This window comes from Stenella coeruleoalba (genome assembly GCF_951394435.1).
Source record: "Stenella coeruleoalba genome assembly, chromosome: 2".
In the NCBI taxonomy this organism is placed as follows: Eukaryota; Metazoa; Chordata; class Mammalia; order Artiodactyla; family Delphinidae; genus Stenella; species Stenella coeruleoalba.
The window spans coordinates 40,689,682-40,714,452 of NC_137147.1; the positions used below are offsets into that span (position 1 = coordinate 40,689,682).

Genomic DNA, 24,771 nt, shown 5'->3' on the forward strand with positions numbered 1-24,771 from the left:
GGCAAACAAGAAAAGAGACAAATTTAATGAAGGCAAAATAACCCCTTCTACCATATTTTATTTTGGCCTATGAGTATTTTTATGAGCACATTTAAGCAATGAGCTAAAAAAAACAATAAATAAACCAAAACATAAACGAATAAACACTTGTATGCAGTATAACATTATACAAATACAGGAATTCCATAATATTTTTGTACACTTCCTAGATAAAATACAAGTTTATTAATATTTGTCTTCCTACCTAGATTTATCAAAATCCGTCTGACAACACCAATCTTCATGAGCGTTGTTTGCTTCTCTAGGAATAAAGTCACAGTCCGCACATGCTTTGGATAGATAGGGTTCCGGAAAATTCCAAATATATAGACACTTTGAATTTCTTTAAGTATCCATAGTATTATAAATAATATCATCAAAATATAGCCAACAATAGCCTGGGGACTGTTTTTGGAATTCTGTGAGAAACCAGCAAAGTGATGCAACAAACCAGTTTCTAAGAGAGCCAAGACTAATACAATGCTGTAGAAAAGGTATTCCTTCCAAGTAAACTGTTTTTCCAAACCGTTGGGTAAAGCCTTAGATTTGGTTCCAACTCTGTGTCCGGTCACACTGTGTTTGAAGCCAAAAACAATCTCACTTAGGTTAAGACTCAGTAAGAATCCAAGTCCAGTCATGAAAAGAACCACACCAACAGTGCTGGGAATGAAATATGATGTTACAGCTGTTCCAGTAGAAATGATGAACATTATTAACAACCTGCAGAGGGGAAAAAAAAAGATCTGCTTGAAAAGAAAAAATGTTCTTTGAGAATAAATTACATATCACTTTAATATTTAAAATAATTACCGTAGGTGGGTTGACATAGATGAGCCTCCAAGGCCAAACTCTAAAACCTGCTCCATTGCCCATAAGAAAAGTGCATCAGGTGGGGGTAGGGTCCCGAGTGCCCACAGAAAGGGTAAAAATATAAACAAGATGTGTAAAATCTGATTAATTTGTTCTAGAACTGGTATATTTACCATAAACCTACAATAAAAAGAAAATATTTAAATCATACAAAACAATAAATAGAAGATCTTTAAAGGAAAAACAAAACACTTACACCTCCCTTTATACCCCACCTCTGCCCTGAAACAAAAGAATATTTACAGGAAGGTCCTAATCCCAAATTGCAAAAGATCAAAAACATAAATTGTGACCACTGTCCTTCCTCTATACCAGCAAGTACTCAATTGTATACAAGTGTAGTACAGGACAAAAATATTTCTCCCTTAAATCTTTAAATTACATTGGCTGCAATTCCACTAATGATTCTATAGAGTTTAAAAATTTTAAATTTAAAATTGCAAGCAACCCTAGGAAAGCCAAAGCCTTCCTGCTGTTCATATCTTAGTAGCTAGCAAAGAGAGTAAGCTCTTCTCTTTTTCCTACTCTCTCCTGTACTGTCTTGCTCCCAGGTCCTGGAATTTGAAATCAGTATATTTAAAATCAGAGGTCAGCAACATTAGGTTATGAACATGTCTCTGGGTTAGCCTGGGAATTTAACAAACATATAATATTGTTTCTATTTTGTATAAACAGTGGTATGGATTTGAGAACACAAACTTGTACAACACAGTCTCATAAATTAGTGAAGGCTTCTATCTTAACTGGAGGAACTGGTTTTTGGTACAGCACTTACCAGTTAAACGTAACATTATCAAATTGTTTCAAATAATTTAACAAAAACTTTAAAGCACAGAGGAATAAACATTATCAATATGTTACTAAGTTTTTGGAATAAGGTTAGCCAAACACCTTGCCTGGAAGCCAACAACGCTGTAGTACTTATGGAGTTCCAAAGACAACTTTCAAAAGAGAAAACTAAATCTCAAAACTTATAGCATAATAATTGTACTTGAATATCTGAGCTGCTAGGAATCAAAGTCAAGGAGAAAGCCAACTAATATTTATACACTTAAGTGTATGTTAATAGCCGAGAAGCAAATGCATAGCAACTATGATTATAATAATGGTATAATGTGCTTCCTTACACAGATATCAGGACGATGCCAGCTAATGCACTCTGCTTCATAATGTATGTCCTTCAAATTTTTATAAGCAGAGAGAATTAACGAACACAAGGTTAACAATGTGATGCTAAATTAGAGGATACTTTCTGTAGTGTAGTTTTAAAAAAAAATTCATTTCATTCTGAGAAGAAAACACTCCAGTAACAAAAAAGAAAATCAAACCACACACAATAAGCCATAGGAAGGTCAAGGAAAACATGTAGATTTGTATAGTTTTTTTGTTTTTTGTTTTTTTAAAAGACAACACTTCTCTTGCTAACATATTCAAGGAAAGGATAATTTGTGTAAAAATAATGTATACTTAGGAAATATGTTATCCAAGTTCTATTTTACCCCCCAATCTCTTTTTGTTCTTAAGTAAACAAGCAATAGTACAGAAAAGTGTTTATACACAAGAATAGCACAATATAAGAATACATAATTGAAATAACCAAACATTGTGATTACTTTCCTGTGTGTATGACTCAGGCTGATCAAACAGATGATTACTGTGGTTCTTTTATAACAGAAAAATGTTTAAATCCTAAAATTTCTGATAACATTACAGTAATTTTCTAGAGCAAAAAAATCTAAGCCCACAAGAAAAAACTGTTTTTCTAATAACCATAAAAATATTTCAAATTCTGTACACTAAGATCCACATGCCCAGAAAAAGATGTTCCTAATATGTAGTGGCTAAGATGATATAAACATGCATCATTCATTCAAACAGTTCCTGAGAGTCTATGAACTAAGCACTGAAGGTTTCACACTTGTCTTTGATAAAAATGCATAGAAAAAGTCATTTAAAATTATTAATATACAACTGTACTAGGTAGACTAAAGAATGCAGGAAGAGAAAAGATCACTACACTGTAGGGCTTGTCTCTTCAACTTTCACATTCTCTGAAAGAATATTAAGATACAACTTGACATATCTGACAACTCTCCAAATTCGAATAGAGTACACATTTCATACAGTATTTATATGCAGTATCACACCTACTACTGCATAAAGAACATCTTGATTATTATTTTGTTAATAAGAAGATAAAATTTTTCTAAAATTGAAATGGGAGGTTAATTTTTCTATATAAACTTCATATTTTCGTTAAAAATAGGTTCGAGGACTGCCTCTTTTATAGTTGAAAAAATCTTTTTATAATCATTAAACTGTAAACATTAAAACTATATTAAATCCAACTTGAATATAGTAAAAAAAAACATTTTATGCTCTTTTATTGAGAAATGAAAAATGAGTAGTCAAGGTAACCAAATTATAAATTAACTGAGATTTTTAAAAAGATTAAAAGAACCTAGGGCATCATTTAAATGCAAAGATGTTTTATAGCAGGTAATTTCTGATATCAGAAATGGCACAGTGAGATAGTAACTCAATAATTTATATTCTGAAAATAAGAATGTTATAAATAAATCTTTCAAAAGGGGTCAAATGTATACATATACATTTAAACTCAATTTTATTGCTAATTTTTCAAAATCAAGTTTTTAATTGTAATATATTTTATAGTTAGTAAATGGTTGTGGTACTAAGAAATCAATTACAATAGAATTTCCATAAATTAATTCTCCTCTTACAATATTTGATTAGGTGAAGAACTACAAGGGTATTATAGTGTTCTTTGGTCCATAAATGTAGCACAATTAGAAGAGGTTAAGAGTTAAGGAATAGCAGAAATCTAAGAATCGGTCAGTTTCAGCACACAAGCTGGCTATATATTTTTAAATGCCTTGTCTTCTTTTGGGCTACCATAACAAAGTACCATAGACTAGGTGGCTCAAACAATAGAAATTTATTTCTCACAATCTGAGATCAGAGTGCCATTACGATTGGGTTCGGATGAGAACTCTTCCCGGCTTGCAGAGAGCCAACTTCTCACTGTATTCTCACATAGTGGAGAAAGAGAGAGAGATGGAACTCTCTGGTGTCTCTTCTTATAAGGGCACCAATTCCATCAGGAACTAGGGCCACCCTGATGACCTAATTACCTCCCAAAGACTCTCTTAAAATATCACTACACTGGGGGTTACGGCTTCAACAGAAGAATTTTGAAGAGACACACACATTCAGCCCGTAACATTCCACCCTGATCTCCCAAATTCATGTTCTTCTTACATGCAAAATACATTCATTCCTTCCCAACAGCGACAAAATTCTTAACTCATTCCAGCATCAACTCTAAAGTCCATCCTGAGGCAAAATCCTCTCCAGCTGTGAACCTGTGAAACCAGAAATGCTTTGTGCTTCCAAAACACAGTGGTGGGACCGGCAAAGGACGGACATTCCCATTCCAAAAGGGAGAAACAGGAAAGAAGGGGTGATAGGTCCCCAAAAAAGTCCAACATCTGGCAAGGCAAATTCCATTAGATTTTAAGGTTGTAGAATAATCCTCTTTGTTTCATACTCTGCCCTCCAGGCCCCCAGGGCAGCAACATCACTCAAAAAGTTCTAGGTGAGGGTACCACCCCAAGAGCTCTGCAGGGTATTACCAGCCCCAAGGCTTCCAGAAGAGGCTTTCTAGCTTGTTGAAACCTGATAATCTCTGAATCACTTTTCAGATCATTTGGTGCTTAAGAAAAGCGCCATGTTCACCATCAAATAGCTCTAATATCCCTGTCCTGTCAAATTTAATAACTTTAATAGCCTTCATCCATTACATCTTTAGTTCAAACTGGAAGTGTTTCTGCTCTTACAATCCCAGAAACTCTTCACTGAGCGACAGTCCAGCCACACCCCTGGTGTTCCCTTCAGAACATGCTTTCTCATTTTTTGCAATATGTATACACTGAAAATTTCCCAAATCTTCAAGTTCTGGTTCCATTTTGTTTAGCAATTGCTTCTTCAATTCATCTCTCTCCTTTTATATTTTACTATAAGCAGTCAGGAGAAATCAAGCTGTTCATTCAACACTTTGCTTAGAAATCTCCTCGGCTATATATCCAAATGTATCACTCTCAAGTTCTGCCTTTCACAAAATATTAGAAAATGATTCAGCTAAGTTCTTTGCCACTTTATAACTAGGATCGCCCTCTCCTCCAGTTTCCAATAACATGCTCTCACTGCTGTCTTGAGACTTCACCAGAATTACCTTTAATGTCCACATTTCTAGCACACACTTCAAAACTCTTCCAGCCTCTACCCATTACCCAATTCCAAAGCCACTTCTACACTTTTAGGTGTTTGTTATGGGAGCACCCATCTTCTTGGTATCAAAATCTTAGCCAGCTCATAATCAAATAACATAGTCGGGTGACTTAAACAACAGAAATTTATTTCTCACAGACCTGGAGTCTGGAAGTCTGAGATTAGAGTGCTACCATGATCAGGGTATGGTGAAAACTCTCTTGCTGGCTTGAAGACAGCTGCCTTCTTATTTCATCTTCATATGTTGGAGGGAGAAATCAGGCTCTTTAGTGTGTCTTCCTATAAGGGTACTAATCCCATCATAGCAGGGCCCCACCCTCATTATCCTAATTAGCTCCCAAAGACCCCATCTCCAAATATCACCACATTGGGGGTTAGGGATTTAATATATGAATGGGGGTGGTACAAACACTCAGTCCATAAAGTGGTGCCTGTACATTTCTACCTGTGATAGAGAATGCTGCAATCTATAGGAACAGAGAAAGAAATGTCAGATTTAGAAAAGGCAAGCAAAAGAAGTCATCAAATAATTTTGTTTAAAATTGCTATTTTCTATTTTTCTTCCATAGCAAATTGATTTAAAAAAAACAATATTCTATATAATTACTATAACAAAATTAAATAAGTTATTCTGTTCATCTTAAATCCACTCAATCTGTGCATTAACATTTATGTGTATAAATTCTCTATTTTCCCTTCACAGGAAAGTTCCATCTCATTTCACAGGTTTCACCCAGGCTATCTTACAGATTCATAGCTCCTTATTTAAAGTAAAACACAGGATTGAAATTTTGCTTATTTATCTTATAAAGGGTTTTCTTTTTACTCTTCAACAAGATTTAATTACTGCTTTAGGATGAATGTTTAACAAAGATTAGTCCTATGAGATTATTCATCAAAACAACCTATCACCCAATGGTTTGGTGACTTTTAATTCATAGATTCTTTTCTTTTAATACTAAGGAGAGTGCTCTTACTATGTATGCTTAAAAATAAAGTTATAAAGTATTTGATAGCTTATTACCTGTGTGCAAGATCTATAGAAACAAAGAAAAAAATATAAAGAGGTCTCATAAGAGGAGTGATTTCATAAGTATCCTGGGTTTGGAAAGTTGCAGTCTCTGTAGCTGTGTTTACAATTAATGAATATTCTCCTATACACAATGTCATCCATCCAAAGAAAAATAGTAGAACAGTGCCTCCCGCGCTGCTATAAAGCAGGGTTATTCTATTCGGAAGCAAATACCATGTTCCAAGACCACACACTAAGCCAGCAAGAACAGAATGAAAAACGGTATTGGCTGTATGTTTTTTGCCAGGAATTAGAAATTTGATGGTCTCAGCACCAGCACAACTTGTAAATTCATGTTCATCTTCCTCTGCTAAGATATCTGTGGTCAGCATTCTTTCCACTGTCACCCATCTGCTTCTGGCGTATAAACTTGTGAACTGGATGACAAATGCACTGAAAAGCATTAGTCCACCTGAAAGTGCTGCTGTATAATAGTCCTCCAGGATGCCTAACTGGTACAAAAGTGTTCCTATTCCACCCAAAACCCATGGCATCAAAAAAAGGATAATCTGATTAACATATATGTAAGGAGGGGCACAATAGCCTAAATTGAGTCGAGGGCCTCCAAGAACAGTCTGTGGAAAGCGCTTCAGAAAGAAGTCCTGTTTGTAATCATTCAGCAGAGGCACATCTGGACTCATCCTTCTCACTCAGGATTATTCTGAAAGTCACATCCTTTTCTGTAACACAGCAGTCTCTAAGAAAAAGAAAAAAAAACTATTTGAAAATATCATACTTAAAACATGAGGGAGAAAAATCCCATATTTCCATTAGTTAGTTCCCTAGTGCAGGATTTGTAACTTCACTTCTCTAGCTCCTTCCCATTGCCTGACACATACTTGGCACAAAACAAATAGTTGCTAAGTACTTTTTTTTTAATTTGGAAAAAAGTCATATTCACTATTAATTTACCTGGAACTTAGATAAACTTGGAATTTCAGATTTTGAGGTCAAAGGAAAGTTCAAAAAGCCAGTACTCTCAACTCAAAGCTACTAGTGGTTTAACCAATCATTTCCCTGAGTGCTTCTGTTGTTTGTTTCTTAACTTTTCTATTACAAGGGTAAGCAAAATTTTTCTATAAAGGGTCAAATAGTAAATATTTTTCTGTTACAATGACTCAACCCAGCTGTTGTTGCAGAAAAGCAGCCATAGATAAGTGGATATTAGTAGCTGTCTTCCAATATAACTTTATAGTATTTATATACAAACAGGCTATGGGCCAGATTAGCCTGTGGGCCATAGTTTGCCAACCCCTGCTCTATAAAATAAGGATATTCTCTATAATTCCTTTGAATTGAAATGGAAATAGAAGTGGAAAGTAGAAATACTAAGTGTGAGTCACATCACTTAACAATTATAGTAAACTTTTCTGATAATTCAAAAAGTCAAACCCTGCTAAAATAGCATTTCAATAAAAAGCCACTGGCAGCTCAACATGCAGTAGGAAGGACAATGAACTGGAAACCAAAGGACTCCAAGAGTCAGATTACATGCTTATTATTAAGCATATTATTACTATGTTACCACATGCAAACCACTTCATGCCTCAATTTTTAGCCTCTCTTTCTCTTGTCAGTTTCCAAAATCTACCAGAACTAGCAAAACATGAAATAATAAAAGGACCCATATATGCTTTAGTCTAGATTATTTTCATTTAAGGGCCATAAAAAACTAAGGATCAAATAATATGGATTCCGTTCTCTTCAACTTTCCCTTTTCCTGTTTCTGAAAAACAGTTGCCTGTTAACAAGATCAGCTAGTGAAGCATTACCTCAGGGGTCATATACTAAGTTAGAAATGAAAAATTAAGTTTAAAGCCATCTTCATAAGGACAGACATATACACCAATAGAATAGAATAAAGCGTCCAGAAATAAACCCTCACATATACAGTCAAATATTTGACAAGGGTACCAAGATCATTCAATGAGGAAAGAACAGTCTGCAAAAAATGGTGCTGGGAAAACTGGGTGTCCACATGCAAAAGGATGAAGTTAGATCCTTACCTAACACCATATACAAAAGGTAACTCAAAATGGATCAAGAGCTTTAAAGTATAAGACCTAAAACAACAACATTCTTAAAAGAAAACATAGGACAAAGCTTCTGATATTGGATTTGGCAATGATTTCTTGGGTATGACACCAAAGGTACAGGTAACAAAAGAAATAGACAAAATGGACTTCACAAAAATTAAATCATGTGCATCAAAAGACACTATCAACAGAGTGAAAAGACAATTGACAGAATGGGAGAAAAAAATAAGTTGTGAATATCCAGGATATATAAAGACCTCCTAAAACTCAACAACAGAAAAACAATCTAATTCAAAAACTGGCAAAGAACTTGAACAGACATTTCTCTAAAGAAGATATATAAATGGCAATAAGTACATGAAAAGATGCTCAACATCACTAATCATTAGGGAAATGCAAATCAGAATATAATGAAATAACACTTCATGTTCATTAGGATAGCTACTATCAAAAAAAAAAAAAAAAAACCCAGAAAATAAGTGTTGCCAAGGATGTGGAAAAATTGGAACCCTGTGCACTGATGGTAGGAAGGTAAAACGGTACAGTTGCTGTGGAAAACAGTATGGTAGTTCCTCAAAACATTAAAAATTGAATTACCATATGATCTAAGAATTCCACTTCTTGATATATACTACAAAGAATTGAAAGCAGGGTCTCAAAGAAATAATTTGTATACTCACGTTTACAGCAGCATTATTCACAATAATTAAAAGGTGGAAGCAAACCAAGTGTTCATCAAAGGATGAATAAATAAGCAAAATTTAGTATATACACACAATGGAATATTATTCACCCTTAAAAAGAAAGGAAATCCTGCAAATTGCTATATCTTGGGTGAAACTTTAGGACATTATGCGTGGTGAAATAAGCCAGTCACAATAAGACAAATACTATATAAATCTACAAGGTACTTAGAGTAGTCAAAATCACAGACAGAAAGCAGAATAGTGGTTGCCATGGGCTGAGGGGAGAGGAGAATGGGTCGTTACTGTTTAATTGGTATAGAGTTTTACAAGATGAAAAGAATCACGGAGACAGACAGTGATGATGCCTGCACAACAATGTGAATGCATTGAGTATCACTGAACTGTACACTTAGAAATGGTCAAGATGGTAAATTTTATGCTCTGTGTATTTTACCACACACAAAAAATTTAAAGCCATCTTAAAGTAACCTTTCTTCCTATCAGTTTAGAAGAGTCTTCCTGCAAGTCACTTCTACCCAACCAACATCAGCCATGGAGGGAGCTTTTGGGTATCACAAAAGGTTTTTTGGTCATCACTAAGAATTACTACCTTAGAGCACCTCTTGCTATACTTTTGGGAAATTCTTTATACTATAAATGTTTATCATCTTATATCTTCCAGCTACTAGCCTTAGCTCTATGTAGAAAGTCATAGCTTTTACTCACATGACAGCCCTGCAAGTACTCACAAAATAACAGAACCACAGGGCCAGATGGAACCTTAATGGTTGATCGTTTAATCTCAGGAAATGAAAAGATTGCCTTCCTCCCCTCTGAATGAGCATATCTCCTGTACCGATGTCAGTGATGTCAGTGTATTGTACTGATATGCTTGTTCAGTACAAGCCATAGGTAAGTAAGGACATGCTCCTATGAGTGTGGGTAAAGATTCTGATTTCAATTATCTATGGATGATACTATCAGACAGGAAATTGAGCTTGGATGGCTGGCCTGAGCATTTTGAAGAATCTAGATGTACCTGAAATTTCCCCAGGGAGTTAGGTAAAAGCTGACCCCTCCTTTTCCACTGAGGCAAGTGAGGAACAAGGTGAGATGGCTCGCTGGGAAAGGAAGCCAGAAATCGAAGATATCTTATAAACTAGATTATCTAGCTGCATGTTACTATCCATATTCATTAACCTTTTAGTACTTCTGAGTCTTTTGTAAATTTAGTTTAAATGTTCACCCATTTGATGGAATACTCTGTGATTAGATTCCAAACAGTGGAATATTCTCAAGATCTACTGTTGATTTGGAAACATGGAAAGATGCCCACAATATACTGCAAAGTACAATAAACACACTGATGATCCCATTTGTATAAAAAAAAAATAGTACACACACTTGTCCGTATACATGGTTATTCGGTGTGTATAAGTGTAAAAAATTTCAAAAGTCATACTCACTAGGCTGTGTTTGTGTGTATTTTACATATAACATTTTGACACCTCTTTAAAGTACCAAATATCCTCTAGAACTCTCAACCCATGCCCTGTAAACACATCCTGTGGCCTTCTGGCCGTCTGCTCATACCCTTTCCTTTGCCCAGGATGTCTTCTCCTTCCTTCCATAATTACTAATCTTAGTCAACTTTCAAGATTCAGTTTAATCCATACTGAAAATTTTGCAGAGCACTTAGACCAAACTATGCCTCTCTCCTATCTGTGTATCAAAAACATTGCTTGTTCATAGTACTCATCTTGTAACATGTATCAACAGAGGGCATTTCTTGTATTGTTCACCTCTTTACATGTTATCTTTTCAAATGTTTTTCTTTTCTCTGCTATTAAGTTATTTGTGGGTAAGGGCCAAATCTTGAGATACTTCTGGTTCTCCATAATATTTAGTAAAATACTGTACCTTGGCACAGAAAGGCATGTATTTAGTACATTACTGGCATAGCTTAAGTAAGATGATTAAAGTTGGAGAACATTAAATATTGTTGTTAAAAGGGAAGTTGGATGTTATTTACTGTTTTTGAAAACTTCTTCCAGCATATCCTGCCTCATTCAAAACAGTAAATCCATAAACTCTTTATTCCCAGTTTTTAAATGTTTGGAAAGTATCTTCATTTATTTTTCTTATGGACTAAATAATGGCGTCTAATGATAGTACTATTGGCTCAGAGAAGATTTTGCCTAGAGCAGTATAGTATCCCAGTAATACTGGAGCAGGATGGGCCTGAGGGAGAAACATGGCTGGGTTTCTCCCATGGAGAAGGAAATGGCTAGAGGATTTTAACATGTCAGAAGTCCAATTTTAATTTGCTCCTTGTCTTATGCTACGCTTTAATCTCCTTCATTACCAGGAAGGAGCAACTAGCTCTTACTGGGAGAGAAAAACAGGAAGAACGGCAGACACAAGAGGCAAAATAAGGCAGGAGCGATAATAAAGTGAGGGCAGATGAAAAAGTATGAAGGGTGTAAGTTCCCTCAAGAAGCCTTTAGGAGAATGGGGGAGGACACTGGGATGGCGATTTATTTTAATGGAATATAAAAAGAAAGGCTGAAGGATACAGGATTGTTTGCCCTACAGAATGTTTTTTGAAAAGGTGTCTGTGGTCAAAGAAGTTTGAGAAACTATATACCAGATTGCAATCTTGAAGAGTCACAATGGATATCAGCAGACTAAAGACTCTGAGACATCTTCAAGTTAAAAAAAATACCACTGCAAATCTGCTTAAAATATGTCATTTGAGATTTCCAAACTTATTTGTCCTTGGAACCCATTTTTCCCTTGATATCTAATAACAGATCATGTGTGCAGTGTTTTATGGAAACTGCTTTCATAAATATCGGCCTGGGCTTCAATCACAACCTTAAAGATTTAGGTAGGTGAAGTAGAGTTAAAAAGATATACCAGTTAAGGAGGAATGTCATGAACAAAGGTACACGAGAAAAAAAATTATGGAAATTTGATAGCAAGTACATCAGGTTGTTTTTTCTAGTATTTTAAGGATAAAAGAGGATTACATGACAGATATTGTAAATTCATTTAGGCAAAAATTATGATAAATTGGTACTGTTTGACTTAAACTTTAATTACAGATCCTGGAATACTTCAAAAATATTTTATTTGTATGAAATGACAGTTACATTTCTATAGAGAGATCTTCTAAGTCCTAATCTGGATTAGTAGCGTGAAAAAATAAAATCAGAATAATTAAAACTAACTCCCTGGGGCTTCCCTGGTGGCGCAGTGGTTGAGAGTCCGCCTGCCGATGCAGGGGACACGGGTTCGTGCCCTGGTCCGGGAAGATCCCGCATGCCGCGGAGCGGCTGGGTCCGTGAGCCATGGCCGCTGAGCCTGCGCGTCCGGAGCCTGTGCTCCGCAACGGGAGAAGCCACAGCAGTGAGAGGCCCGCGTACCACAAAAAAAAAAAAAAAAAAAAAAAAACTAACTCCCTGAATGAGAATTTGGCATATGCTCTGAAAGACTGTTAAAGACAGATTGATGCATTTATATGGCTGCTACCTCCAACATGTTAAAATGAAAAATGGCTCAAGGCTTAGGGAAAAAAATTTTAAAGCTGTGAAAAGAGAAGTTAAGGGATAAAGGTGGCATCACAATAATCATTTAGGCCATATGCTTTCTTCATATGCTACTCTGAAAGCAGGCCAACAAAATAGCCATAGAAATGTTACTTTTTTTGGAATTTGAGCCACATTTCTTACCCATTATCCAAAAGGGTAGGAAACAGAGATCAATTTAGCAATGACCTAGAAAGGAGTACTTAGTTACCAAAACTTTAACTCAGTAACCATGCAATATATCAGACTGAAAATCCCTTAAAACAAAGAAAGAGATAACAAAAAGTGGCAGTTTTGGGGGATTATACTGAATTTATAGTTCTCTAAATTTGGCAAAAAGAATTCCTAGAAATAGAAGTTTTAGCAATTGCCTGATTTTGGTTAGCAAAGGTTACTTTTTTTTTTTAATCTAGCATATTGTTTTTATTGTTGGTTGATTTCATTCATTGAATCCACACATTTATTTTCTGTTCTATTACATTAGATTTTTTTTTTACGGCAAGGACACTTAACATATGATCTACCCTCTTAAATTTTCAAATGTACAATACAGTATTGTTAACTAACAACACAATGTTGTACAGTAGATCTCTAGAACTTATTTATCTTGTATAACTAAAACTTGTTAAACAGCAACTCTCCATTTATTCCTCCCCCAAGTGCCTGGCACATCATTCTACTCCCTGTTTCTAGGACTTGGATGATTTTAGATACCTCATGCAAGTGGAATCATGCAGTATTTGTCCTTCCATGATTGTCTTATTTCATTTACCATGTCTTAGGCTCATCCATGTTGTCACATATGGCAGGATTTCTTTCCTTTTCAGGGCTTACTAATATTCCATTTTATGTATATACTACATTTTCTTTATCCATTCATCAGCTGATGGACATTTGGTTTGCTTCCACTTTTTGGCTATTATGAATAATGCTTCAGTAAACATGAAAGTGCAAATATGTTGAAAGACCTTGCTTTCAATTCTTTTGGATAAATACCCAGAAGCAGAATTGCTGGATCACATGGCAGTTTTATTTTTAATTTTTTGAGGATTCCCCATACTGTTTTCAGTAGCACTGTCCTACTTCTGTGTGATGTACCATTTTGTATTCCCACCAACAGTAGGAAGCTTCCAATTTCTCCACATCCTCCCCAACACTTGTTATCTTTTGTTTTTTTATAACAGCTATCCTAACAGGTGTGAGGTGATATTGAATCCACACATATTTACTGAGCACTTCTGCACTGTACCTCAACTATAGTTTTGTTGTACTTTCAGGAAACTTATTATGTTTTAATATACTTGTCAAATTTTACTAAATCTGGCAAGATATGAAACAACTTAATTCTCAGTTACTCTGGATAGAAATCATCTGTCATCACCAGAACACATATGTGTATTTTTTAGATAGCCAAGTACTAACTGTTGAGGGTACTAATAGGAATCTACAGATGAAAAGATAGTTACCCCTGTAATTATGAAAATACTCTATGGAATCTGAACCAAATGCTATGCCATGGATTAACAGCTAGATTCTTGAAGAGTCTTTTGAAAGACATCTGGTGCTTAAAGATGAAAAATACATTTCGTGCTTTAGTTTATCGATTATGTAGTAAGCACACTCCTCCCTTACCAGTAAAAGGAAAATCTACCCAAGTGCCTAAAAAGAACAAGGACGTTAACATCTCTTTGGCTATACAAAATGGTAATTTTTTAAATTCCAGATTTTGAAGGGTCTTTCAATTTAAGAGTTTTCTGTAAATTCACAGGAATTGGTATGTAGGGAAAACTCTGACTGGATGGGAGGGGTGATTAGATAGCTCAAAGGATCTATTTATTGCAGATTATGTATTGGCAAAGCTTCCCAGGTGGAATGATGAGTTGTTGGTTCTATGATTCACACTTCCCAAATGTACAACACTAGAACATGAACTGATAGCATTCCATTACTTACAGAAAACTAAGATGGTAGGAAATAGCCAAAGGTCACATCAGAGCATCATAAATGTGCAGCACTGCCAGTAATACTTCTGCTCCTATCCCAATCTACCCTTCCCACACCTCACACATCTTAGCCATTATAAATTCAAATGGATTAATAAGCTCTTCCTTCAAAATCAAGTATCAGGCAAATGAAGTCTACCACTCACATGAATTACCAGAAATAAATCAATATATTTTACAGAAAGTAAAATTGAGAACCTGTGATATTAAGTGACTGAACCAACACATAATGTCAGCTGGAAGAATACAGAGTTTTTCAATCACACCAAGCTACTGACATATGAAAGGAAAGTTTCTTTCGTGAATTAAGAAATAGAAGGACAAATTTGGAAAAAGGGTTTTCCGAGGAAGGTGGACCTAAGAGAAATCTACAAATGTCAAAATAGGAAGCTTTTGTTAGCTAAGCCAGCATGGCCATGGCAGGTAGGACTGCTTGATAAGACATAAACACAAGTGGGGAAAGCGTCTAAAAGAAAAGGTTCTCACCATGAAGAAAGTGAAAACAACTCACAGAATGGGAGAAAATTATTGCAAAAAATATATATGTTAAGGGACTTATAACTAGAATATAGAAAAATCTCTTACAACTTAATAATGAAAAAAAAAATAATTTAAAAATGGGCAAAGGATCTGAATTTCTCCAAAGATAATATACCAATGGCCAGTATAAGCACACAAAATGATGCTCAACAACATTACTCATTGGGGAAATGCAAACCAAAACCACAATGAGATATCACTTCAAATCCACTTGACTGGCCATCAGAAAGACGGACAATAACAAGTACTGCTGAGTTTATGGAGAAATCAGAACCCTCAAGTGATAATGTAAAATACTGCAGCTGCTTTGGAAACAGTCTAGCAGTTCCTCAAAAGGCTAAACATAGAGTTACCCTATGACCTAACAATTTCATTCCTAGGTATTTACCCAAGAGAAATGAAAACATAAGTCTACACAAAAATTTGTACATGAACATTCATAGCAGAAATATTATTAATAGCCAAAAAATGGAAACAACATAAACGGCCATCAACAGATGAAATAAAATGTAATATATCCATACAATAGAATAGTAATAGACTATAAATGACATTGAAGTACTGATGCATGCCGCAACATGAATGAACCCTGAAAACAGAATGCTAAGTGGAAGAAGCCAATCACAAAAGGCTACATATTGTATAATTCCATTTATATGAATTGTCCAGGACCAGCAAATCTATAAAAACAGAAAACAGATTAGGGTATGCCTGGGCTGGTGGATATAGTGAGGACTGGGGGCAGGGAGAGTGACTGCTAAAGGGTACAGTGCTTCTTTTGGGAGTGATGAACATGTTTTAAAATTGAATTGTATGGAATGTGAATTTTTATCTCAATAAAGTTCTTACAGAAGAAAAAGAAACAGAAAAGATCCCCAACGTGGTATTTTCTGTGGCAGTTAATAACTAGCAGGCATCTCTTTAAGTAGGAAATTTTAAAGCAATGGTCAGGTGCCCAAACAGTTAAATTACTAAAATGGCAACGTGTGAACTGGCTTTGGATGCTATGATAACGGTTTGGAAATTTGGCACAGGTGGTAGTAGACACTCAATAATATAAAGGATGGTCTTTGCCCTAAATGCAGAAATGAGCTAACAAAGGAAAAATCCACCTAATATTATACAGCTGAATAAGAGAGAAAATCAGTTCAGAGGCCTGATAAGTGACTTCTGATGGAGTAGACTTCATTGAAGTAAATGTTGGCCCTTGATAAACAGCGGGCTGTGGAGAGAGGATGCAGATCAGTGGGGAAAGAGTTGTTCCTGTTCAGGGGTCCATGATTTGACCACTATGGGGCAAAAGGGGAGATAAAAGAGAGAATGAACACAGTAGTAAGCGGCATAGTGTGTAAACTTTATTGGGATAACAAAGCCATCCCTAAACTAAGACTGAAAGGGCCATTTTCCATTTCGCAAGTGTCTCTTAGAAATAAAATGCTAAAACTCAACGGGCTAACGCTGCCTTACGAAAGAAAATTAAAATCACACCAGATTGATGCCTCTAGCGACTGAGCTCATCTCACGTCTTAAAAAGTGCAATAATCACTCTGCACAGCCTTGGAAATTAAGGCTACCAAGAAGTTCCCAGGTGGGTGTCGGGAATCTAACGTACCTCGAGTCACCTGAAGGAAGAGGCGACGCGAAGGCATCCCGGGGACTGCGTTTTTGCAGGTAAACCCGTATAGGGCGCTCCCGCCGGGAGGCTGCCTGCGGTCCGAACGCGGAGGCAGAAGAGCTGTGGCGGCCGGGGCAGCCAGCTTACCGCGGTGACGTCTCGACCCGCTACCCGTTTCCATGGCTAACGTCAACTCCAGCGGGCGCCACCCGGCGCGGAACGGAGCTCGCGTGCTCTGGGGAGGGCCGGGCGCTCCGCTCGCCCCGCCCCTTAGCCTGAGGTCGCGTCTGGGCGTCCAGCCTCCGGCCCACCAGGCGAGGCCGAGGGCAGGGAGAGGCGCGCTTCGTCCGCTCCCAGCCCCGGGCCAACGCTCGCCTGGCCGAAAACCTTGGGAGTCGCTTGGGTTCCAGCCTCGCCTTGGGCCCAGACGCGGCGCCAGGGTTCGCAGCGTCAGGGTTCGCAGCGTCAGGGTTCACAGCGTCGGCCCTGAACTTTCACCCGCGTCGCGCCCTTACGCAAGAGCGTCGTTGCCCTGGTGACGTGACGTTCCTCTGGGGTAGTGCTCTCTGGTGGGTAGAGGCGCGGCCGCCATTTTTAGAGCGTGAGGTGCCCAGTGATCCGACTGACGAGTCCCGGCGTAGTGCGACTCCAGCCGCTCAGGGTTCTGCGACGTACATTAACCACAGCCGCACTTTGGCCGTCACCACCCAACACACCGACGGTAATAAATGCTTTTAAGTGATACTTCATACATATACGTGTTCGCTGTCGCCCCTTTATTGCATTTTCCCCCCCCATGATTGGATTTGTGACTGTATTTTAAATACTAGGAACCAAAATACCCATAAGTGAAACATGCCACTAAAGTATCTGTTTATTAATAAAATAAGGCAAAGTTACCGTGTTCCATCAAAAACAAAACAAAACAAAAAAACTGGCAGACTATTATTGTGGTATTAATTTCAGGGCCGGGAATCTTTACAGGGTGCCCGCGAAGTCCCCAGTTTTGCTAGTTTAAAAATTAAACGCATGCCCATCACCCACTGCCTCCATTTTCCACCAAGTTTCATTGCTTCTCCAAGTTCTGGACACCTTCCAAGTTGCTAGTTGGGAGCCCAGGAGGCGGCCCCTGAGATCTTTAAATTGGTCTCTGACGATTTAGAGGTACGTGTACCGGAACGTTGAAGCCAATTGGTCGGTATCAAGGTACCCGAGTTTTCCCACGTGATTGATAACCTAGCAGTTCTGCATACACGAGACTTCTGATTGGCTTGAGGACTGTCTTTAGATAAGGATCTCCTTATCTAAAAACTATGAATGCACCCTTTTTTGTTTCTTTTGTGGCTTTACTGAAAATGATGGCTTAGTTCTTAAGCACTTAGGTTTTCAGGCCATAATGGGGAAAACCTTTTGGTATTAATCAAAGGAAAGCCAAGGCTTATAAAAAAAGAAGATATAAATCTATCTAGAGGAAAAATGTAGTTTGTTGAAAGCATATGGAAGAAAACCCTGGGCGCCATCCATGACAATGAGGTACATATATACTTGCTTTCGACGATACAATTTGCAGATAGGACTTTTCCTAGTTTGATGTGAAGAGGAAGTGTGTATTTGGTTCATCCCTAATGTTTTCCAGTCTTTTGGGGAACCTCAGTCATCATGGGTCACGGTACCACATTAAGCATCTTTGAAGCATCAGCTACCGCTAGGAAGTCAATATAGAGTGGTTGAGAGTAGAAGCTCTGGGGTCTGGAAGCCTGAGTTAGAACTACTGGGGCCTGGGCAGGCCACCCCAAAATATTCCACAGTGGCATATTGATTATTTTGAATTAAAGTTACTTAAGGAATAGCGGATGCAAGAGGGTCCTTTGAACCTCCTTTCAGTCTCCCTGAAACCAAGGAGCTCCTATGTGAAAGTTACCCTCTCTGTACCCTCCCAGTATTCTACATTTTTAAAAAAGTTGAAATCACAGTATTGGAATTGAATGCCAAGATTTGGATATTAGTGGCTGCAAAGAAAAGCATCAGGAGAGAAGACGAAAGGGACTATAAAATGATTGATTTCTTACATGGCTTGTTGAAATTCATCTCATTGCATTTATATCACAGATCGTGATATGCATGTAAATGTATACAAAGGCCAAGTGAATGGGCATGTGATGGGTAGAAATTTTAGTATGTTCCAGCATATTCACAGGCACTTGAGTTGGGTGACATTGGGTTATGAGGATATTAAAGACAGGGAGTGACCACTTGTTAATTGTAAAGTTTCATACTGAAGCTTCCTTTATTATAGAAAATATCTCATACCACACAAACATTCATAAGTAGAACAAATAATGTATAATATAATCATAGCTTTGCCATTAATTGGTTTTAAGCTTTGTTATAAAAGACAATATATTTTAAATTACAGTTCTGAAAATCTTATAGTAATTCCTGTAGGGTGAAAGGATAGAGTTTCTCAGGTTTTGATTTTGATGAAGAAATTTGAATTTTATTGTGTAGCTTTTAAATTTAATTATTTCACATCAGTAACTCCATAGATTAGATTTTTAATTCTAGAGGTGGTTCAATTAATATTGTTTTAGAAAGTTATCACCACTGGAACTTACTTTACATAGTCATTTAAAAAGGAACACAAAATTATTAGTAGCCTGGAAATCACTAAATTGCAGTATTTAAAAGGCTAAAGTTTCATTTTTTAAAGTTATGTTACATTTTGTAAAAGTTTGTGAATATAACTTCACTGAAAGATCAAATTTTAAGCGTAACCAAACTCTGTAAATATCCCCAGGCATATTTACAATTTCACTCTTTACAAAAATTAAGTTACATGCAGATCTGAATTAATAACAATGATTCCCCTTTATTTTGGCATATATAAATAAGAGTTGACTCTGCAGATTTCATAGTCTTTATCCCCAGTGTCCTGTATTAAGTTTGGAACATCAGTTAACCTCTTCTGTTGACAATGTTACCAAGAAAAAGATGTCTTATTATTAGTAACATTAATTTCTAATGCTAGAACTGAAGTTAGTAACCTCAAGTTGGTGTCCTTTTCCTGGCATTTGCCTGCTAACTTCTTTGTTTATAAGTGTACCAATTGTTTAGAATTGTGTGAACATTATTTTCACTTTCCTATGGAATGAATATATAAGGAAATGCCTGATAAAATTTCTGTTTGAAGTTGTAATTAAATAAGAATGTGGCGGTGGGGGAGGGTTAGGTGTAATTTGCCTAAAGGTAGAAGAAAGCTTATATACCCTCTCATAATGTCTCCAGACTCATGATACTATTGCTGTTGAATGGAAAAGTCCACACTGGTTAGAATTACTTCCTAGAGCTTGCATTGTGATGCCCTCTTCAGGTTAATATATTTAAAAACATGAAAATTGGAGGTTACTCACAGATAAATAATTTAGGGGATATGAAACCACATTTGGCAAGTAAAATTATACAAAAAATATAAATAACAACAACAATATCAACAATAACCAGCTTTGGTGGGATAGCAGTTTAGAGGTACGTTTTGAAACTTAGCTTGGCTCCATCTAGAAATTTTAAATGCAATTCTCTTTGACAGAGAAATTTTATCTCTAGAAACATACCTTACAGATACCCTCCTTTACAGATATCTCACCTAAGTAGGTAGCAATATTTGTACAAAAATGTACTTAAAACATTTGCAATAGCAAAATGCAAAACATTCTTTAATAGGGAACAGTTTTAAATAAATTAATTTAAAAAGGATGTACACCTACATGTACTGCTATGCAAGCATGTCCAACTTAAGTATGAAATTTTTAAATTACACTACAGTTTGTATAGTATGATCTTATGTAAAAACTAGATGTATGCATGAGCGTGGTTTGTATAAACTTATCTTTAATGGACACATAGGAAACTATGATATAATTCAACCTCTGAAGAGGTAAACTGGGGGTTTTTTTGTTTTTTTTTTTTTTGCGGTATGCGGGCCTCTCACTGTTGTGGCCTCTCCCGTTGCGGAGCACAGGCTCCGGACGCGCAGGCTCAGCGGCCACGGCTCACGGGCCTAGCCGCTCCGCGGCATGTGAGATCTTCCCGAACCGGGGCATGAACCCGTGTCCCCCTGCATCGGCAGGCGGACTCTCAACTACTGCACCACTAGGGAAGCCCATCTGGGGTTTTATAGGAAGGGGACTTTTACTTTTTACCTTTACTCTTACACTGGTAATTTATTTTTAGCAATCAATATGTATTGCGTTTATAATCTTTAAATCGTAAAATAGCCAACAAACAAAAATAAGTTGACAATCAAAAACACCCCCCCTACCCTTCCCCAAACTCCACCAAGCTGCTGTATAACCAGAAAACTGGCACAGTGGATTTTTGTTTTTATAATAATACTTGTAATCCAGAAAATAATTTGAAAAATGTAGTTGCTAGTTTCTGTGAATAAATGATTACAGTATTGATGCTTTCATAGGGAGAAAAATGCTATTTTTTAGTGTTATATTACAGTTAAAAGTTACAATAAGTCATTTGGTATACTGGTAAGTTGTGAGCTCTGATCATCAGAGACTGCTTAAAATCTTGACCACTTCAGAGTTACATCGATAGGAATCCTTAAAGTTAGTTCATTTTATGCTAAATGAGAACATTTACTGAATTTATGTATACATTCTCAAAATTATTAGGGTTTCTTTCTAATGCTGGGTATAAAATCCTAATTTTAGTATATGTGTAAAATATACACAGATTAGTGTATTCATACACATATATACATAAAATATACATATCAAAAGTATCTGTTATATATAACATATAAAATAAAATACATGATAATCCTGTTTTATTGAACCAGCAATGACTAGGTATTAATGGAAAAAATTTTCATACGTGGTTTGTCTTTAGCAATATAATTTTAAAGCACAACAATTTTTAATAAAATTTATGCTAGTAATTTAAAAAAAATTTGCCAGAGGTGCTTTTTAGGCTCTTGGTTTAAACGAAAACCAGTGTATAGAAATGAATATCGGAACAATCATTAATCCTACTGCATTAAAAAAACTCTGTCTATAAATTCCAAGCCAGTAACATTCATGTTTTTACATAGAAATTTTCCTCCTAAAAGACTTTGTAATTAGTGGAAAATGTATATACCAGTAAAGAGCAGCGTGCAAGAAAGAGATGCATTTACTTGTAGAAATAACCATATGTTAAGAAACAATGAGGGTTTCCCTGGTGGCAGAGTGGTTGAGAGTCCGCCTGCCGATGCAGGGGGACACGGGTTCGTGGCCCGGTCCAGGAAGATCCCACATGCTGCGGAGCGGCTAGGTCCGTGAGCCATGGCCTCTGAGCCTGCGCATCTGGAGCCTGTGCTCCGCAACGGGAGAGGCCACAACAGTGAGAGGCCCATGTACCGCAAAAAAAAAAAAGAAACAATGAATCATTTTTGTTTGTGTTTTTTATATAAAACTTGTCTGTGGATTCTTTTTTCCCTGTGAATTTTTTCCCTTATAACTTTTTCTCCTGGCAACAATAATGAATAAAATTTTAGAGATAAGCTTTATTTTAAGGGCATAAGGGCATATATGCCCTTCCTAACACATGTAATACCAAACAAATACTCATACTCTCTACTGAAAAAATCAAATGAAACTCCCCCCATCTCCGCCAAATGGCCCAGTTAGAGTACAGTCGTACACTCTGAATTCTACAATCCAGTATCCCTGGGCAACTTGTTCTTGTATCATTGATATGCCCAAATGTACACTGGGCTAGAACATTGGGCTATGAAAACCTAAAACTTACATTTACTCTTTAAAAAGACTTCCTTTGTTCATCTATGTCTCTTTCCCCCACTATACATTTTCTTTAAAACTATAATACATCATAAAAATACAAAGTTGAATATGATGTGGATTCTTCCGGAAATAAAATTTATTCCTTTTTCTCCTGATTCTCCTGATGCACGTAGTGAATAGTGTTTGCCTTATTAGACAATGAACAGTCGTTAAGAACAATGAGGAGGGCACTGAGCTGTTTTTCCCCTCCTTTCGATTATAACCCCAACATCCCATCCATTACTGCCTCCTCCCAAAGAGAATGACTCCTTCTATTCAGAAATAAAAGCAGCTCTACCTGACAACATTCTGAAATACTTTGCCCACTTTTCTTTTCATAACCTCCATTTACTAGATCGGTATTTTCCTCTCTCCTTATCGAAGCATGAACTCAACAACTGCTTTCTTCTTCCATGTTGGATAAATGGATGTGGGAACTTTATTGCAGATTAAAATAGTGGAAAATTAAGAAAACAGTGCTCTTAGTGTGAAGGGCAAGGCCAATGATTTTCATAGAACTATAGAAAGCATATTTAATCAGAAATAATGAGATCTGAATTATAATTCACTCTCTGCAAGAAACTCAATAATTTGACATTGAACAAGTCAAACTCTCTGGACTTCACTTTCCTCCTTTTAAGAGATTGGGCTACATCTCATAAATTTCCATTTAATTCTGTATTTTTGCTTTTGTATTATTTTCGTGTTAAACATCTCATGGTATGGGTGGAAATAAAGACAGGCTATAACATTTTTGTGTGTTCAAAATTTTTAAGGTGTATGAGTTTTCTAAATAACAATCTTTTAACAAAAGATTGAGCCTTATTTATTGTCGGGCAGACCTAAACAAACATGATTATCATTGGAAAGCTAAACTCTGCTAACTTCAGTATTGACCACTTTTTCCTGGGACAGTGATTTCTGTCAATGTTAACATCGGGTAATGTGTCACCTTAATCAGAATTCACTAAGTGCCAACAGTTTACTTTCTGAGGAATCTCTGTTTAAGGTCAATTAAATAAAAATGTCAAAGCCAGTGTTGTTAAGATTTTTGCCACATAAGAGTCAAATTATTTTATGTTTAGCCTTTTTGATTAAAAGTAGTGGTCAAAAGATGTTGAAACCCTCAAAGGTGATTTTGAAGATAGAGAAGTGCTGGAGCTACCCAGGCAGCAACCAGAAACAGTTAGGAAAAATGTACTAAATGCTTCATTCTTTCTCTAGGCTGCATTGCAAATTACATTTAATATTTCAGGCTTGTTGCATTTTAAAATAAAGCCTCCAACTAAGCAATTTTCAAGACAGTCAAAAGATATTGCTTAAAATTTTCCTTTTGCTATAGAAGTGAAAAGAGTGATTGTCTATGTTGATTAGCTTGAAGATTGCTTTGGGAAGAATTTGACAGTTCTAGTAATATTCCCATTATAATTTACAATCTATGAAGAAGACTTGAATACTACATTAAACATTAGGATAGTTTAAAGCTTCCTTTTTATCTGATAATTTTATTCTACTACTTTAACATAAAGAGGGGATCTTTGTAATGTGTATTTTTAATGCATATATACTTTATTTGTATCATGATTCTTTAAAATTATTCTCAATTAGATCAAATAGAAAATAAATATATAGTGTAATAAATATACCAGAATATTTATTGTTACCTACTATGTACAGATCCTTTTTTTGTGCTAGTCAGTTTGGCAGATACAAAGATGAAAAGAAACATTTAATGTCAAAGGACTCAACAGTTTAATCAATAGAAAATTCATAAGAAAAAAGAACAAAGAAAACAGAGCCAGTTATACTTCAGTTATGATAAGTAGAGTATGGCTGATACTATTTTATTTGCTTATACATAAATGCTAAATAGGAGATGTATCTACCTAATACCATAAACTATGCAAGTTAGGAAAGTGGTCCCACAGTAATATTTTATGTTTAGAAAGAAAGGTTATAATTGAGTGGAATTATATTACACTTGGAAATGTATAGGAAAATGTGTAAATGCCAAGAAGACCTACATATTGTCATTCTTTTATGGACCTCCTGATTTGAAGGCCAAATTTTTAACTGTGTTAAAATAAATAGTTTAAACCAGTCCAAAATGCACTGGTTCTCTTAAATTAGCAAACGAAATAAGATTCAGTGATAGTTAGGATTCAGTTAAATGGCATT

At 36.2% G+C, this 24,771-nt stretch overlaps 1 protein-coding gene across 3 annotated transcripts in view; it reads right to left on the reverse strand.

Annotated features, from left to right (window-relative positions):
* PCNX4 (pecanex 4) overlaps positions 1-17,274 on the reverse strand; it is a 42,839-nt gene extending 25,565 nt beyond the window's left edge. The window contains exons 1-4 of one of the 3 annotated variants that reach the window (XM_079912890.1): positions 16,910-17,274; positions 6,245-6,989; positions 850-1,029; positions 245-759 (exon numbers count right to left, since the gene is read on the reverse strand). In XM_079912890.1, coding sequence (XP_079769016.1) covers positions 245-759; positions 850-1,029; positions 6,245-6,933 — 1,384 coding nt within the window. In that variant the 5' untranslated portion in view covers positions 6,934-6,989; positions 16,910-17,274. Of the gene's footprint in view, positions 1-244; positions 760-849; positions 1,030-6,244; positions 6,990-16,759 lie in introns of all 3 variants that reach the window. The other 2 variants (XM_079912889.1, XM_079912891.1) reach the window with 2 other exon arrangements.
* Between the last annotated feature and the right edge of the window lie 7,497 nt (positions 17,275-24,771).